We start from the raw sequence: 15795 nt of genomic DNA, 5'->3' as shown, positions 1-15795 counted from the left end.
CGGCGTGGAAGTGGGGGGGGGGGGGGGAAAGAAAAGATCGTTGTGTTGGTGGAAGCGTGTCGTGTCAAGGTGGCGGAGAGGAGAAGGTCAAACGTGAGGAAATGTCCACAGCCACTGTCAGTTTTGGGTTTATTTCAGTCCGTCAGTCACTCTAGTCGTCCTCTTCCTCATCTCCAATCATCCCTCCATCCTCCACGAGCGATTCCTCTGCTTCGCTTCTGTTCTCCTTTGCAGCTGCGCTCTCCTCAGCCAAGTCACTCTCTCCCCCTTGCGCCTCCTCGTCCTCATTCTCCTCGTCCGCTACTTTGGGCCCTTCCGCCTTGCCGTCTCTTGAAGGCTTCGCCGCCGCGCCATTGGCCCCCAGCGCTCCCGCGGCGCTCTGAAGCTCAGCCAGGGTGGAGGCGGTGGGGAAGCCGGGCAGGCCCAGACCCCCGAGCCCTGGAGGTAAGAACATGGAGGGATAGAGAAGGCCGGGGGCCATGGTGGACAGGAGGAAAGGATTAAATGCCAGAGAATTGGCTGACATGCCGGCGGCGGCCAGCAGGGCGGCGGCTTCGCCGTTGATGGAGGAGTCGGGCGGAGAAGCCGTCGCTGGCGTTTGGGCTGCTGCGCTCCGACCGCTTTGGGATTTTTCCATCTTCTCTCCACCTTCTTCGTCCTCCTTGTCAATTCTCACCTTCTTGGCAAGATGGCCACCTTCATCACCATCAGCTTCCTCCTCAGGCTCATTTTCTCCCCCGTCATCACCATCGGCCCCATCTTCTTCCTTTCTCTTCCGGCTCCCTTCCTCGCCGTCGCCATCCGCCGTGCCGTTGGCGTTCGTCGATGCAGCGGCCCCTGCCGGGTTGGAAGCGACGGCGGCGGCCGCCACGTTGCCACCAAACAGCCCGCCCAGGCCGAACATGTTTGGGATAGCTGCGGCCATGTTGGGCAAGCCCCCCATGCCGGGCAGCATGAGGGGTAGCATGGAGGCGGCGGCGGCACTGGCAGCGGCCTGCTTGGGGTCAGCGGCGGTGGGGAAAGCCATAAGGCCGGCGGCCAACTGGAGAGACTGAAGGCTCTGCAGGGAGGACAGATCCATCCCTCCGAAGAGGCTGTTCAGCAGCAGTGGGTTGATGCCTCCTATAAAACACACAGTCACGTCATCACATCACTTGCAAAAAGCGAAGAAGTAGAAGAAGCGAGGGTGCTTCACGCTCCAAGTGAAATCGATGCTCTCTTACCAGCCGACGAAGCGGCGGTGGCCAGCGAGGCCTGGGCGGCCTGCGCAGCCGCCGCCGCCTGGGCAGCAGCGGCCGCTTTGGCGATCTCAGATTTGGGACGTCGTCCCCGACGACGGACACCCTCTTCTCGAACGACCGGACCCGTCAGCAGCCGGTCAAACATGGCCTCCGGGAGAAAACCCTGCCCAATAAATAAATAAATATTAACAATGACACTATTAAGATCATAAAATGGTATCTTGACTTCCGTGACAAAGCTTGTCAAGTCAAGTCACATTTATTTCTACAGCCCTTAATCATAAACGGTCTCCAAGGGCATCATCACATGCCCACAGTGGACAAGTATTCACAATATCCCCTGACCAGGGGTGCCAAGGGAAAACTCCCCAAAAACCCATCTGGGGAAAAATGAGAAACCTTGAGAAGGGGCCGCAGATGGGAGAATCCCCCCTTCTGGGATGACCAGGCTAAAATGGATGCCGAGTGGGCAACATTTGAAGCTCGTAACTCAATTTACTTGAATTCAAATGTTTATTGGTCTGTCCCAGCCCATCCGGAAGCACACCTTTTTGGTTACACGAGTAACTTCTACAGTGGGTGAAGATAGAAATTTTCAATCGCTGATAAATATAACTAGTTGATGTTTTGTGAATGAGACTTAAAACAAAAACAACTAAATATTATTTGTAAAATAGATCTTTAAAAAAAACAAGCTTCTGTCCCAGACACCCCCTGACATAAGTCCTATTGGATCAACCAAATAGCAGCTTTAAAAAAAAAAAAAAAATCCAATAGTAGTAAGGCACATCCCTTGAAATACTTTTGCAATATTTGAAAATCAAGGGGACAACTGGAGCAGATTTGTTGGTTACTGTTGTTAAGGAAGAAGACAGGCAACTAACCGACTGTTTGACAATATCTGTCCAATCGGGTGCAATTGAAAATTCAGGGTTTTCCAACAGCCATCTGGGAAGTTCCTTCATTGGGGGAGCCATGGCACCACCCATCTAGAAGAAAGGAAGACTGTTAGTTCCATTCAGGGAATGAAACAACAACAACAAGAAAACAAAACACGGACTGAAGACTCGAGTTGTTACCTTGCGGCCATTCCGCCGGTTGATTACAGGCACTCTCTCGTCTCCCGTCAGGGTGTTGATGTCGATCTTGTTGGGGTTTCGACAGCGATGGCGCTTTTGCTTGGGTTTTGAGAACTGAGACAACAGTAACTCTTCGTTCTTCTAGCGTAGTAATGGGGGAAAAAAAAGCATGGTTGAGGAAAAAAAAAAAAAAGAGCCACACAACATTGATGAAAACAACACTAGGACGTACTGGTGTAAATCCAGAAATGTCCATGGTGTAGGTAGGGTGCTGCCTCAGCCACTCCCCGAGCTCTTTGTTGGAAACAGTCGTCTCTTCCTCCTCCATACTACCAGACGCAAGAGATCTTCCACTGGGGCTCTGCTCTGAGACCGCAATGGGTCTGTGGGCACGGGCAGCATCCTGCCCCGCTTCCATACCGGACACCTTGGTCCCATCACCATCGTCCTGAGAATGAAAGAGAATGTCACTTTATTTTGTGTCTACAGTTGCAACAGCCAACACAACCCCCCCCCCCCTGGAAAAAAAAACAAAACAAAAAACAAAAACACACCACTCCAGCTCTTTTGTTGCCCATAAACAGCAGCTCCATGCCCTCGACGTTTTTCCTGCGTCCCCGCCTCCGCCTCATCATTGGCAAGTCAGCTTCCAGCGAACCGTTGGCTCTGTGGCCAGAGGGCGGGGCTTGCTGCAGCAGCTCCATTTGGGCCTTTAGCGATGGGTTTGTCACCAGCGCACTGGGGAAGCCAGCCAACGAAGGAGAGCTCTTGCGTTGATGATGGATATCCTGGGCGGCAAAAGCAAGCGAGTTGAATTCATGCCGTTCCCCCGCTCTCCTGCATTGTAAAATCTCCAGCAGGAAGAGCTTCTCATAAGGGGAGCGCACCTTGGTGAGATCAATAGCCTGACTCTGGGACTCCAGGGTTGCGTGGTTCTCTCTCAACTGAGCAACCATCTCCATCAGGTTACGCCTCTTGGCCGCTCTCTCGGCCTCAATCTCGATCTTCCTCCTCCTCCTCCTCCTCTGTCGAGGCACCGTTAGACCCAGAGGATCGTCCTGCAACACAAAAGTCAACTCTTAGAGCTGATAACCAAGCGGGTACAGCCCTTTCTGTCTCAAGTTCAACTTCAAGACCGCTACAGTTCTGTATTGGTGATAAAAATACCCATTTTCAAAAAACAGACACGAGGGTTACTTATATCGGCAGTTATCAGTGAAGAACTCACGAGAACGTGTGATGAAAGCGCTTTATCCTCCATCCTGCTGTAAGGGCTGTGGATCCCGGTCAGTGTCAGCTCGCCCACACTTCGTCTCTGCAGCGGGCTCTCGGTTGCTGTGACGACTGCAGCTGCGGGTATTGTGGAGCCATGACCTGGCAACAGGTTGCTCGGAAAGTCAAAGATGTGGCGTCGGTTGACGGGCCACTTGCCCTTCAGGACGGCCTCGCAGATGTTGTCCATCCTATTAATCATCACTCGATCCTGGAATATGGAAAAAAGAGGAGTAAGATGATGGCATCAAGCAAGAAAGGTTCCAATGATCCGTCTTAATTTGCGGATCTATGCAACGGATTATTTGCACTTGCCCACCGTGTGTGTGTGTGTGTGTGTGTGTGTGTGTGTGTGTGTATTTTATAAATAGCACAGGTGTAAATACCGTAAAAAGAAAGATCACCCTCAGCATTTTGGGTCATACCACCACACACATTCTCAATGCATCTTGGGGCTAAAATGAGAGTTATCTACTGACCAACAAAGAGTTCAGTGAAGTGAGTCTGATGAATTTCACACGACTAACCTTCGGCCAGACTGTGAAGGCATACGTTCTGTCCTGTAAGGCGTGTAAGGCATAAGTTTCCGCCATGTCATCAGGGCAAAAACCATCTCTGGTTTCATCTCGAGCTGATGTGCTCAAAGATGCGATGCTCTCCTCGTCAAAGTTCTTCTGCTCAGATACGGCACCCGCTAAGAAAAGGCAGGGAAAGTCACATTTCAAGCTGAATTAAAACGGGCTTCACAATTGCCATCCGGGGATACAAGGTCTTTTTATTATCTTGCCCCTGGTACTCAGGACCCATTTAAACTCTGTCAAGTCTTGAGGGGAAACCAGAAATAGGTCCGTTCTGACCAAGTGATGTCAAATGATAGGGGGGGGCAGGCAAACAGAGAAAAAAAAAATCAAAATATACACTGTAGTTAACACCAAGTAGAACATTTTAAAGCTAAATATTAGAATAAGAAGCAAAACAGGGATATTCTTTGTACATATGGGCTGCCAGAACAAAGTGAAATTCAAATAAATCAGCCTTTTTTGATCAAGTGCCCATTCCTCCACAACTTGGGGCCACTGAAACTCGCATCGCCAACACCTCGGCACCGTATTTGAAGGGAGAGGAAGTGAGGTTTCCGTACAAAGGTGACCTGCTTCAATTGTTTTAAATGCGGACGGGAGACCGATGGGGTCCGCAGCCTGTCGCGTACACTCACACAAACTATAGAATGATGACAGCCAAATTTTTTTTTTCTCTCTTTCCACCCTTTGTAAATCAACTTAGGAGCTGTGTACCAGCCAACTGCAATAAACTGGTCGGGTACTCCAGCAACAAATCAAAACTGTGTTTAAAAAAAACAAAACATCTATAGTATGTCAGAATTGCACTTTACTATTGTGCAAACAAGTCAATTCCCCCACCTTCAGCCTGGGATGATTTCTCCGATTTGTCGTCTTCATCCATCCTTTCCTCCTCTTCGGGGCTTTTCTCTGGGTCAGGTGACTTTGGAGATTTTGGAGACTTGCCGTCCTCCCTCTGCACTCGGTCCTCCTCCTCCGCAGCATTGCGGCTGGTTTGTGCTTCAAGCTCTTCTGGGTCCTTCGATATCATTTGGTCCCCGGCAGTGTCAACACGAGCCACAGTTTCTTGTTCGGTCTGCTTGGAAATATTCTCCGTGTTCTCTTCTATCGGTCCGCTCGTCTCCTTTTCTGCTACCGGTCGAGCTTCGTCGACATGTGGCAGCGGTGAGGCTGTGGCCTCTTTCTCATCTTTAACCTCTACCTCCTCGATTTTCTCAGGAGATGAAGTGTTTACACATGTGACAGCGCTGGCCTCCTCTTCCTCAGGCTCCATTCTAGCCTCAGTCTGAACATCATCTTCCTCCGTTTTCACCTGCGTTCTCTCTCCCTCCGCTTCAGCACCATGAGCGGCTATTTCGGCAGAAACGGCGACACTCGCGAGCTCCGCAGGCGTGAGAAGAGCTGAGGGGCTGCTCTCGGCTGTTCCCGTGCCACTTTTGCAGAGTTCTCCCATGCCGAGGAGAGTCCCGCGCTGGGTGGTTAGGCGCCGGTGCGCCTCCAGGAAGGCCAAGGTTGGATCGTTTTGGATGTGATAATCTGTTCGACTGACACCATGCTTCGAGGCTCCAAGGAGAAGGTCCCTGTCATGGCGGCCACACTCCCACCAATCTGGGAGGTCTTGGGAGGGCTGGCAGAGTTTAAGCCGCTCAGAGAGCAGCGGATGGGGGAGAACCTGCTCTCTGATGCGCCGCAGCAATTCAATGCGATACAGAGTGCGGGAAGCACGCTCCTCCGTGATGGGGTCGATGATCAGCGTTGGGTCGGGGAGTTCTGCGGAGGCAGAAAGACACATTCATGTGCTGACAACAAGTGAGAGGTGGGAATGTCAAAGCCGGGGCCGTGTGACAATGCCCAACCATTTTTCGAGGGAGGTCCAGAAGACACAGTAAATGTTGCTGCATGCGCCGCATGAAGCTGCGGATGCGCGCGCTATTTCCTCACCTGTGTCAGTTTTGACCTGCATGCGACAGACACGTTTGCACATTGCGATGAAGGAATAGTAATATTTCTCCAGGCTATCGTCTGTCTTTTTGTCCAGTCGGGCAAAAGCTCTGAATTGTGTCCAGTCAAATTTCTGACATTGCGTGTCAAAGACGACTCCAAACGTGGACACAACACGGTAAAAGTCAGCCTCCTCGCGACGAGTCCATCTAAAGGCAAAACAAACACACACAAAAATGATATGCTTCAGAAAACGTTTCACTACTTACAGTATAGAAGGATGAAATAACAGCAAAACTACAGTCCAATGACAGAGGCTGTTACAGAGTTACTTTCATGGCGACCCGATTCAAAGTAATCTGAAAATGTGTTTCACCTTTGTCTCCTTTCCTTATAGTACACGGCTCCATCCGTCATCAGGGCGCTTGTGGTCATCACTGGCGACTCATCGGTTATATATTGCCCACTTTTCGCAAAATAAGCACTTCCTTTAGTGAGGTAGGAGGTTCCCTCAGCCATGAACACTGTTGCTGGATCTTGGATATAGGCTCCTCCTCCTACTCCTCCTCCCCCCGCTGCCTCTGTCACCATTGCAATGGTAGGTAGGAAGTCCCGCCGCCGTCTTCGGCGCCCATCGGGCCTGTTGAGGGCCTCTTGGCGAAGCTGCTCTCTGCGATTGGAACGCTGGTAGGCAGTGATGAGGCGGCGCAGACGGGCCGTCAGAGCTGAGGCGGCCGGCCAGTAGAGCCTCTCATTGGAGCAGGCGGCTCCGCCGGTGGAAGGCACACTTTGACCGTTTTCATCGGATTTACCTTCATGAGGGGAATACAAAAATCAGCACTCGGGATTAACCTCACTAAAGGTGTATGTGTGGGTGGGTCTGGGGGGGGTATACCATTACACCACCTAAATTTCATGACTACATGTTTGAAAGCTGAGACTCATGAAGTGACTCATGACCTGGGAGGGATAGCGCAAGATTCATATTCGTTCCGTTTGATCACCAGATTGTTTGCTCATTTGTACTTTCAAGTTTTAGTTGATTTACGTTGTTGCTTTGTATCCATAGCGATTACGTTTTTTTTTCTTCAGAAAAAAATTGCACTTTTGGAAAACATTTTTCCCTTTTTGGAAAAAAAAAATTGCTGATGTAACAATAATATAATACCCTCTGCTTCTCCTTCCCCAGTGTCATCGAGAGGAGAGTTGGTGAAGTCATCCATTTCATCCTTAAAAGGCATCCGAAGTGGCTTGTATTCTGGATCCTCATCCTCACTGTAGAGGCATGCAAGGAGTTAACCATTTCTTCGTATTATGTTCGAAATGTCTTTGTAAATTTGATGACAAGAGTCTCAATATCTAAAGTACCAGATAATTAGGAGGTTAATCTAAAATCTTGCCAATTAGTTTAGTCTAAAAAACATTGCATTCATGTCAACCCGAAAAGCATTTCCTTCCATGAGCTTTGAGTAAAGCAAAGATGACCGTCTCCTTACCCTTCAACGCCATCTGCCATCATATCGTTGCCCCTCTGCTCAGCAGCAATCGCCTTGGCGTCGGGCATACCCACCCGCTCCAAAAAACATAGGGTGGGGTCGGCTCTCATGGAGTTATACTTTTCATAGCCTGAAGAGGGAATGCCAGACCATCAAGTCTGAATTCTTCAAAGCAAAATGCATGCAGACTACGGATTCGATCACAACCACACAAACACGAGACCCTCCCCGCCGCCTCCTCAAATCACTTTGCTCTTTACAGAGACAAACTGTGTACTGGATGAATACCCAACCCGCACTTACTTGTATGCAATCAGCATCAATGTTAAATTAAAGAAAAGACAAAAACAGCAACAGTAGTGCTGACCTGAGGAGCCAGCTGCTGACAAGACAGACAGCCTGTGCGTGTGTGCGTGTGTGTGTGTGTGTGTGTGTGTGTGTGTGTGTGTGGGGTGGTCTCCATGTAAGCTTGTATCCATGTGAGCCTGAAGGTGCTCTGTTGTGTCAGAGAAAAAAAGGAGGAAGAGGAGGAGGAGGAGGAAGAAGATGTGTGTCATAGTGTCTGTAAAACTGAGCAGTGATGAGAAACAGTACAATGTGTGTGTTTGTCCGTTAGGGGCATTCAGCCAGAACTTATTAGATGTGCAGGATCCAACTGGGCTACATCAAGAAGAAGAAGAGAGAAAAAAAAAAAGGGGAAGCAAGTAAAATACAACGGCAAAAAAAGGGGAGAGAGTGACTGTAAATGTGAAAGAAAAAAGACCCCAAAAACAACAGTAGAGGTGTGGGGATGAACAGTATAGAGGACAAACAAAACATCAGGACTTTAGCCTTATCTATTATGTTTGTATTAGGAAAGATGTGACTCGTTGTTCCTAAACGTCTGTCACACACTCACTTGCCAAACGTTAATCATTGGGGCCTTCACAGGCCATCACTCTTCAGTGTGAGCCAGAGTGTGTGTGTGTGTGTGTGTGTGTGTGAGTCCCCCTCCCCAAGGGCCTCCCTAGTGAATGGGGATTATGATTAACTACGGGTGAGCCCTTTTGTATCACTCTATATGTGTTTGAGTGCACGTCAGTCCTAATTGAATCATAGAGGGTGGCAATCAGGGAAAAATTACGACGATTATACCAAATGAATATGAATGAGTGTTTCCGTGCACAACAAACGGCATAACAACAATAAACAACATCAGCAACGCGAGTCACGGGGAGGGAGTGGCCAAAAGTAGGTCACTGCTCAAACATTTCCATACGACCATTGAAAAGGAAAAGCAATCAGCTTCATCCACATTGATGTCTTGGAAACGTTGGCTTCTCTTACAGACGAGGAGAGGAAGAAGGTACACCTCACCGGCCATTAATCACATGCCACGGCCCACTTTGGCTGACGGCTGTGTGCCGCGGTCACCATAGAAAAACCAATCAAGCGGTGACTGGCCAAGCGGACGGCATGTGGATCGGTAGGTGGAGTTGTTGTTTGCTTTCTTTATTGTTTGTCTGTTTGTGTCTGGAATGCTCCATATGTACACAAATCAATGGCAGCGATTGTATGGACAAAATGTTTTTAGTAGGAATATACGTTTCTGACCGTGTTTGAAGACCCCAATGAGCAGGGATTTGTCCGCCTCGGTGTCCCACCAGTCTGTGGGGACCTCCGCATGGAATGGCTGTGGAATCCAGACATCCAACTCACTGTGGACGAGATAGAACCGCATCAGGTCGCTGATTCTCAAGCAAGATCAAAGTCTCGATTGACACGCGTGGTGTTTGGTCAACAAAAACAGCTCAACTTCACTTGATGCGAAGCCATTTAATTGATCTGACGGTAGCACCAAAATGTTTGACTATAAATCTTTCATCCTCACAGCATAAAGTTGCTAAAAATCGTAGACCGTCAAGTTTGGGATAGGGAGGGACTAAGTGGAGGGAAAAAAGGGGCATCAGATGAGCATGATGATGATAATGAGCGATTGGCTGTTGCCGGCATGGAAAAACCATCACCAATGACTGGATTTTCATCTTTACTCTTTAATCGCCATGGATATGCCGTTGCTGGTGCCTCAATTGATACCACGGGCAGTGAAAATTTGACAATATTTCCCAAGCGACTTGCTTCGCAGATGCCTTGTGCATTGTGGCGCCAAAATACAAAATCCTCGATTATGGAAAAGAGACTACGATACACAATATAGACAATGGAAGCCGAGAAACAGAGGGTGACAAGAGAAGGGGACAACACAGGGAAATTGTCCCTTATCTCAGAAAACAGCAGCATGCCGGGTCTTTGGCAAAACACACACGAGAGTGCGCCAATACGGACGTGCTAAATCCCTCTGGCATATGTTGGCACCGTGGCATCCCGTATGCCCGCTCTTGCTCTCTCTCACTTGAACACGCGCATGGCTCGAGCAAAGTAACCGGGGGGGGGGTCTTGGCGGCAGACACAAAGTACACGTGCTGCACATTGTAAAGACATTCACATCTGGAGGAAAGGGTGATAAGAACCAGGGCTGTGAGTGGATGAGACCAACGCGGGCTGCAGGAAGGACAAATGGGCAGATTGTTAAAAAATATATATATGATGACGAAATAGAAGGAGGATGCAGTGTGGGAGACAGGATGAGGATCAGAGGGCAAAAGCAAAAATTTGAGGGCAGATGTCAATCTACCGGTGGCTCATCAAAACCGAAATGGGTCAAAAAAAAAAGAACCCACCATCCACTTCTCCAAGATAATTTTACAGAGAGTTTGTGTCAGAAACAGAGGCTGCCAAAGAGGCCACTTGAAGAGACAAAAATACACTCGAGTAATAATTCATGCTACGGTCATAAATAACCCTTTCGCAGCTCACTGTCAAGATGCCTCCACAGCGAGCCGTCTGATATGCGGAGACCGTAATCTGCCAGTGTTGGGGCCAACCATATAAAATTTCTCATCAGATATGTGACCGAAGTAATCCATAACAAAGTGGAATTTATTTGCAACGACCCAAGTTTATTATTACTATGACATACGCTACTCTGACTGCCTTTGCGTGCATTGTTCAATCAATTGAGAACCTGACGTTTCCATGGAATGATTGCCCACTTATAACAACTACATAAAATTGAATTAGGACGGCTTGCTGCTCAATAAATGTAATGATACCAAGTGACGCTATCGGGGATTAGAACCAAAACAGCTGGAGAAGACCGGGAAAGAGATCAAATGTTGCCTCAAGAGGGCAAATGTGACTCAATTAATGGCAACTTCATTTAAATGAATTGAAGACTGATTTCAAGCAATTTAAAGTATACCAACCTGGCGTCGGCTCCATCCAGAATGCGCTCTGCCTGATCGCCGATGACTTCCTGTCTCAGATAATACAGCATTCTCACCCTCAGCAACACCCTAACAAAGACACGGGAGGGGGGGGGGTGTTATCGCAAAATGGTCATTAAGATTGCCTCCCCCAAAAAAACCTTGTGGACAGTCCTGTTTACTCATGAGGCTTTGCTGAATGATGATGGATGGATGGATGGATGGTATTCATTTGCTCCACATTAATGTACAATTTGATCAGAGCAAGATTAGTTTTATACAGTGGGTGTAGCCGTTCACCCGTCGTAATGTATTATTTGACAGAACGGGCCAAATATCGCCATTGTATAATTGAGTGGTTCATAGCTACCTTGTGACACTGCTAAAAGCAGAGCTATAGTGGCAGGGAGCAGAGGGAAAAATGAACATAGAGGACAGGAGGGAACACAAAGTTGCAGCACTGTGGGGGAAGGGCATAAAGGAAGTAACTTGATACTAATTCTGCAGAGCGAGTGTGCGCACCAATGGCATCACAAGTAGCAGCACACACACGTGTGTGTGTGTGTGTGTGTGTGTGTGTGTGTGTGTGTTTGCTGGCAGCCTTTCTATGCTCATCCATCAATGTGCCAGGCCTGATTAGCCACACAACACTTTGCTCCAGCCTAGCAGATGGCACCACATAATCACCCCCAAGTACGCGCGTGTGTGTATGCGCGCGCACATGTATGCATATATCTGTGGGTGTATGTGAGTACACCTTTCACCGACTTCCAACAGGTTTGCCTGCCTTGCTTGGCACATGGCCACGTGGGTATACGTAGGTGCGCATGTGTGTACTTTCGCAGAGACCTTCGTACGGAACACACATGCACACGTCCAAACAAGTTCCACTATATAGTGAGCCAGAGAAGGTATGGAAAAGACAACTCTTTTACAACAGAGGCACAGATGAAGTGCGTCTGTCAAAAGAAGCCCAGCCGTTTGACAAAAGGTCACAAAGAGTTTCACATGGGCAGAATGCCTTTCCATTGCAGGAATTTAAAAAGCGGTGTTGCAGCCCGCCCCTCCGCTATCAGATGTGACACATGTTTCTGAAAACTGGAAAAACAGGCAGGTGGATACTGGAGACACAAAGCTCGGCTAATACCCCGTCCCGTTTTAAAGCGTCACCGATACAGCAGCTAATGACAGAATCTACATTTTAACACGGCCATGCAATCACCACCACCAACTCTTGTGGGACAGCGTGTTCACAGTGAGCGTCACATACTTGTTACAGTGATGCTTCAAGTGTCGCTTGTAGCTATCCTCTTGCAGTAGATGGTCAGGATTACAGCTGGCCAGCCAATCCGCTCTTGGCGTCTGTGGGGCCGGGGCAGTGAGTTTCCCTTTTTTGCCCTTTCTGCCTCGAGGCACTGGTGTTGACAGACCTGAAGAAAAGGGGGAAGCGGAAAGGGGCTAAGGGTTGCGGCAAGATGCTGCGCCGCGGCTCTTTGGCTGCAGGCGAAGCGCTGTAGGAGGCAGCTCACTTGCTGGATGTCTCCGTGAGAGTGTGTGCGCGTGTGTGTGATGCACACACAAGGAGGACAGTTTTTAGGGGGGGACAATGTGGAGGAAGTCAGATGAATAATGCATCCAGTTTGAGCTGGAACCTGTAGCTGCTGATTGGGCTGCTTGACCGGCATCGGCGTTGTCCTGCCCGCCAGATTTTTTTGTCGAACTGATGGACTCCTATAACTCTAAAATGTCTCACTACCATTTCATCAAATGCTGTAAGTAACCCGTTCTTATTGGTGCACATGTAGGTTGAAACGACAGTCATTTTGCATGCTCTGAAATCCAAGTATCTGCAAACCATCCAAACTTCAAATAATGTGTCTTTCCTGTGTGTGTGTGTGTGTGTGTGTCTGTGTGTGTGTGTGTGCAGTTACCGGAGTGGTTGCTCAATGTCTTGGTCGTTCCATCTTCACTTGGGGTGATCAGATCCCATATAAAGCTTTTGATGTTCTCATCGCCACGGTAATGCAACAGACAGTATGCGAGAAGCGCTCGGCAGATTGTCTCCACATCAGCCTCCTTCAGGGGGCGCTTGAAGCGGCCGTGAGCCAGGATGTCACTCCATCTGCCCCAACTTTATAAGAGACAAAAGTGATTCACCTTTCATCATTTGTTAATACATGCACAGATTGAACTATATAAAACCGTACCATATTCGCCATCGACTTCATTTTAAGCAAATGGATACTGTCTACCATTACATTTTATGTTCATGCCAAAATAATCCTTGCAACATTCAAGTTGTTCAAAAAGCTCTCTTGATGAATAATGTGAACTCAATCTCTCATGAATGCCCCTATCATGGTGTCTAACAGCTCAGAGACACGCTCGCACTCCACTTTCACTTGCAAATCCACCAAGGACAATCAGACTCACTTTTGAGTGTGTGATTCAGACCGCCTCCAAACAGCAGCTAAACCTAAAGAATATGTAGGGCAGTCTTTCACACTGTCCAGTTCTAAGAGGGGGGGAAAAAAACTCCACTGTTGCATTTCAGTGTTTACTGAACCATGTGAGCTGACCTTACTCTAATTCAAGACTGGTTAGGATTGTGGACAAGTGAGCGGGACTGACATGAATGACAGGAAAAGGCGACAAGCATGCACGAGCAGGACAGACCCAAGAAAGACACTGTGTTTTTGTGTCCTACAGCCTCAGGCGGCAAGGCTAGACTGGAACAATAACAATGTCGGCATCTCACTAGTGCCACTGTTCGCTCTTGCACGCATAGTCACGCCAAGTCAGCCATGAAAATGGACATTCTCCCTGTATAATGGCCATCTATCTGCAAGCGCGACAGTTTGCCCATGTGCGTCCTACACCATTGTGTTACCGCAGAACGTCAAGGCTGTTACGGGATATCATGCAAAAAACAAACAAACAAAAAAAAAAAAACTGACATCCCACTCCCGTTCAGAACGACTCCCACTCCTCACACAAAATATGTAAACCTCTTGCTGACGCACATGATTTGCAGGCCACATGAAATGATGTGGCGGGGCGGATCTGGCCCCCAGGCGTTGAGTTTGACACCTGTGCTATGGATGATTTACTCCACACTCCAATCTAATTGTCCATTTTCAATTGTCATGCAGTAAACCTGGACATTTGCTGTGAGTGTTGAACAAACCCGTAGACAAGCAGGTTCTTCTCCACTCTGAAGCACTCCGATCGAGGGTAGCCCTGGACTTTGTCTTGCGGTCGTCGTGGTTTGGATAAGGGTCTGCTGGGTTCATCATCTTCACTCTCCAGCTCTGAGAACTCCATCATCTCGTCCTCTTTCACGCTGCTATAGTGACGCGTTTGCTTTCTTACTCTTGGCGTGTCAATCACCAGCGTGTTCTGGGTCAACAAAAACAAAAAGGAAATAATAATTGTGCAATTTGAGGGAATACATCCTTCCTTTGTTGTTTTCGCCGATACAGCGTATGGCTTCTGTGCACTTGACCGCATAGACCAGATTGCTTTTCTGGGTATGGCATGCCTGGTCTTTGGGGTGTGTAACAGCCTTTGTCTCAGGGGCGTTACCAGGTTTGAAGGATACCGGAATGTTCAATTGCCATCGATTCAATGGCCTGAGAATTTAGTGTCAAAATCAACTCAGAACCAATCTGGGAGCCCAGACGGCCCGAAGTCCACCCGATAAGAAGCTTCTTTGGCTTCTAATGTTAATTTGTCACAATTTCTGACTTCTAAGGGACACCCTATTAAACATGACCTGTTGTGTACCAAATTAGGATAATTGGATATTGTCCCCCTGTGTTCAATGCTGATGGGGAGAAAACCGCCTGTCAGCTCACATAAACTGCCAACAATTATGTTGTCTAATGAATTACACTTTGTTGAATTAATTTAAATGCCTGCTGCTTACAATCACAAATACGCGCAAGCTGGGCGGTAGTTACCACAACCATTATCGCAGAGGGCTACAGACATTTCCATTTGAACATCACACAATGCAAAATCCCAGGGGAGCAGCCTAAACGGAGCATATTCACGCTCTCCGAGCTGGATTAAATATTCCGACGGAGGCTTCTCAAAATGAGGCAACAGGGACCGCATGAAACATATACCAGGAGCCACAAGTCAGGGAACACAATTTCATGGTGTGAAGATGGCATGATAGCCAGAATATTTGGCAGCCAATTATTGTGTTTGAGTGTGTGTTTACGAAAGTGATGGCTGAGCATAGCTGGATTAAATATTCCGACGGAGGCTTCTCAAAAAGAGGCAACAGGGACCGCATGAAACATATACAAGGAGCCACAAGTCAGGGAACACAATTTCATGGCGCAAAGACGGGCATGATAACAAGAATATTTGGCAGCCAGTTATTGTGTTTGAGTGTGTCTGTTTATGAAAGTGATGGCTGAGCATATAATGGCCATCTATCTGCAAGCGCGACAGTTTGCCCATGTGCGTCCTACACCATTGTGTTACCGCAGAACGTCAAGGCTGTTACGGGATATCATGCAAAAAACAAACAAACAAAAAAAAAAAAACTGACATCCCACTCCCGTTCAGAACGACTCCCACTCCTCACACAAAATATGTAAACCTCTTGCTGACGCACATGATTTGCAGGCCACATGAAATGATGTGGCGGGGCGGATCTGGCCCCCAGGCGTTGAGTTTGACACCTGTGCTATGGATGATTTACTCCACACTCCAATCTAATTGTCCATTTTCAATTGTCATGCAGTAAACCTGGACATTTGCTGTGAGTGTTGAACAAACCCGTAGACAAGCAGGTTCTTCTCCACTCTGAAGCACTCCGATCGAGGGTAGCCCTGGACTTTGTCTTGCGGTCGTCGTGGTTTGGA

At 48.2% G+C, this 15795-nt stretch overlaps 1 protein-coding gene across 5 annotated transcripts in view; it reads right to left on the bottom strand.

Annotated features, from left to right (window-relative positions):
- Positions 1-121: 121 nt before the first annotated feature.
- The window catches only part of chd7 (chromodomain helicase DNA binding protein 7), a 58126-nt gene continuing 42452 nt past the window's right edge, over positions 122-15795 (bottom strand). For all 5 annotated transcript variants that reach the window (XM_019869309.1, XM_019869314.1, XM_019869310.1 and 2 more), the window contains 19 exons: positions 14103-14314; positions 12847-13046; positions 12186-12345; positions 10916-11005; positions 9204-9307; positions 7611-7740; positions 7283-7389; positions 6491-6926; positions 6115-6323; positions 5014-5943; positions 4120-4286; positions 3549-3803; positions 3208-3378; positions 2875-3108; positions 2553-2768; positions 2321-2461; positions 2126-2230; positions 1224-1404; positions 122-1122 (listed from right to left, as the gene is read on the bottom strand). In XM_019869309.1, coding sequence (XP_019724868.1) covers positions 152-1122; positions 1224-1404; positions 2126-2230; positions 2321-2461; positions 2553-2768; positions 2875-3108; positions 3208-3378; positions 3549-3803; positions 4120-4286; positions 5014-5943; positions 6115-6323; positions 6491-6926; positions 7283-7389; positions 7611-7740; positions 9204-9307; positions 10916-11005; positions 12186-12345; positions 12847-13046; positions 14103-14314 — 5019 coding nt within the window. In that variant the 3' untranslated portion in view covers positions 122-151. The remainder of the gene's footprint in view (positions 1123-1223; positions 1405-2125; positions 2231-2320; positions 2462-2552; positions 2769-2874; positions 3109-3207; positions 3379-3548; positions 3804-4119; positions 4287-5013; positions 5944-6114; positions 6324-6490; positions 6927-7282; positions 7390-7610; positions 7741-9203; positions 9308-10915; positions 11006-12185; positions 12346-12846; positions 13047-14102; positions 14315-15795) is intronic.

Source organism: Hippocampus comes, unplaced genomic scaffold (assembly GCF_001891065.2).
Source record: "Hippocampus comes isolate QL1 unplaced genomic scaffold, H_comes_QL1_v1.1 scaffold117, whole genome shotgun sequence".
Classification (NCBI taxonomy): domain Eukaryota; kingdom Metazoa; phylum Chordata; class Actinopteri; order Syngnathiformes; family Syngnathidae; genus Hippocampus; species Hippocampus comes.
Note: the sequence above shows the minus strand (reverse complement) of the source record. Positions and strands in the feature narration are given on the sequence as shown.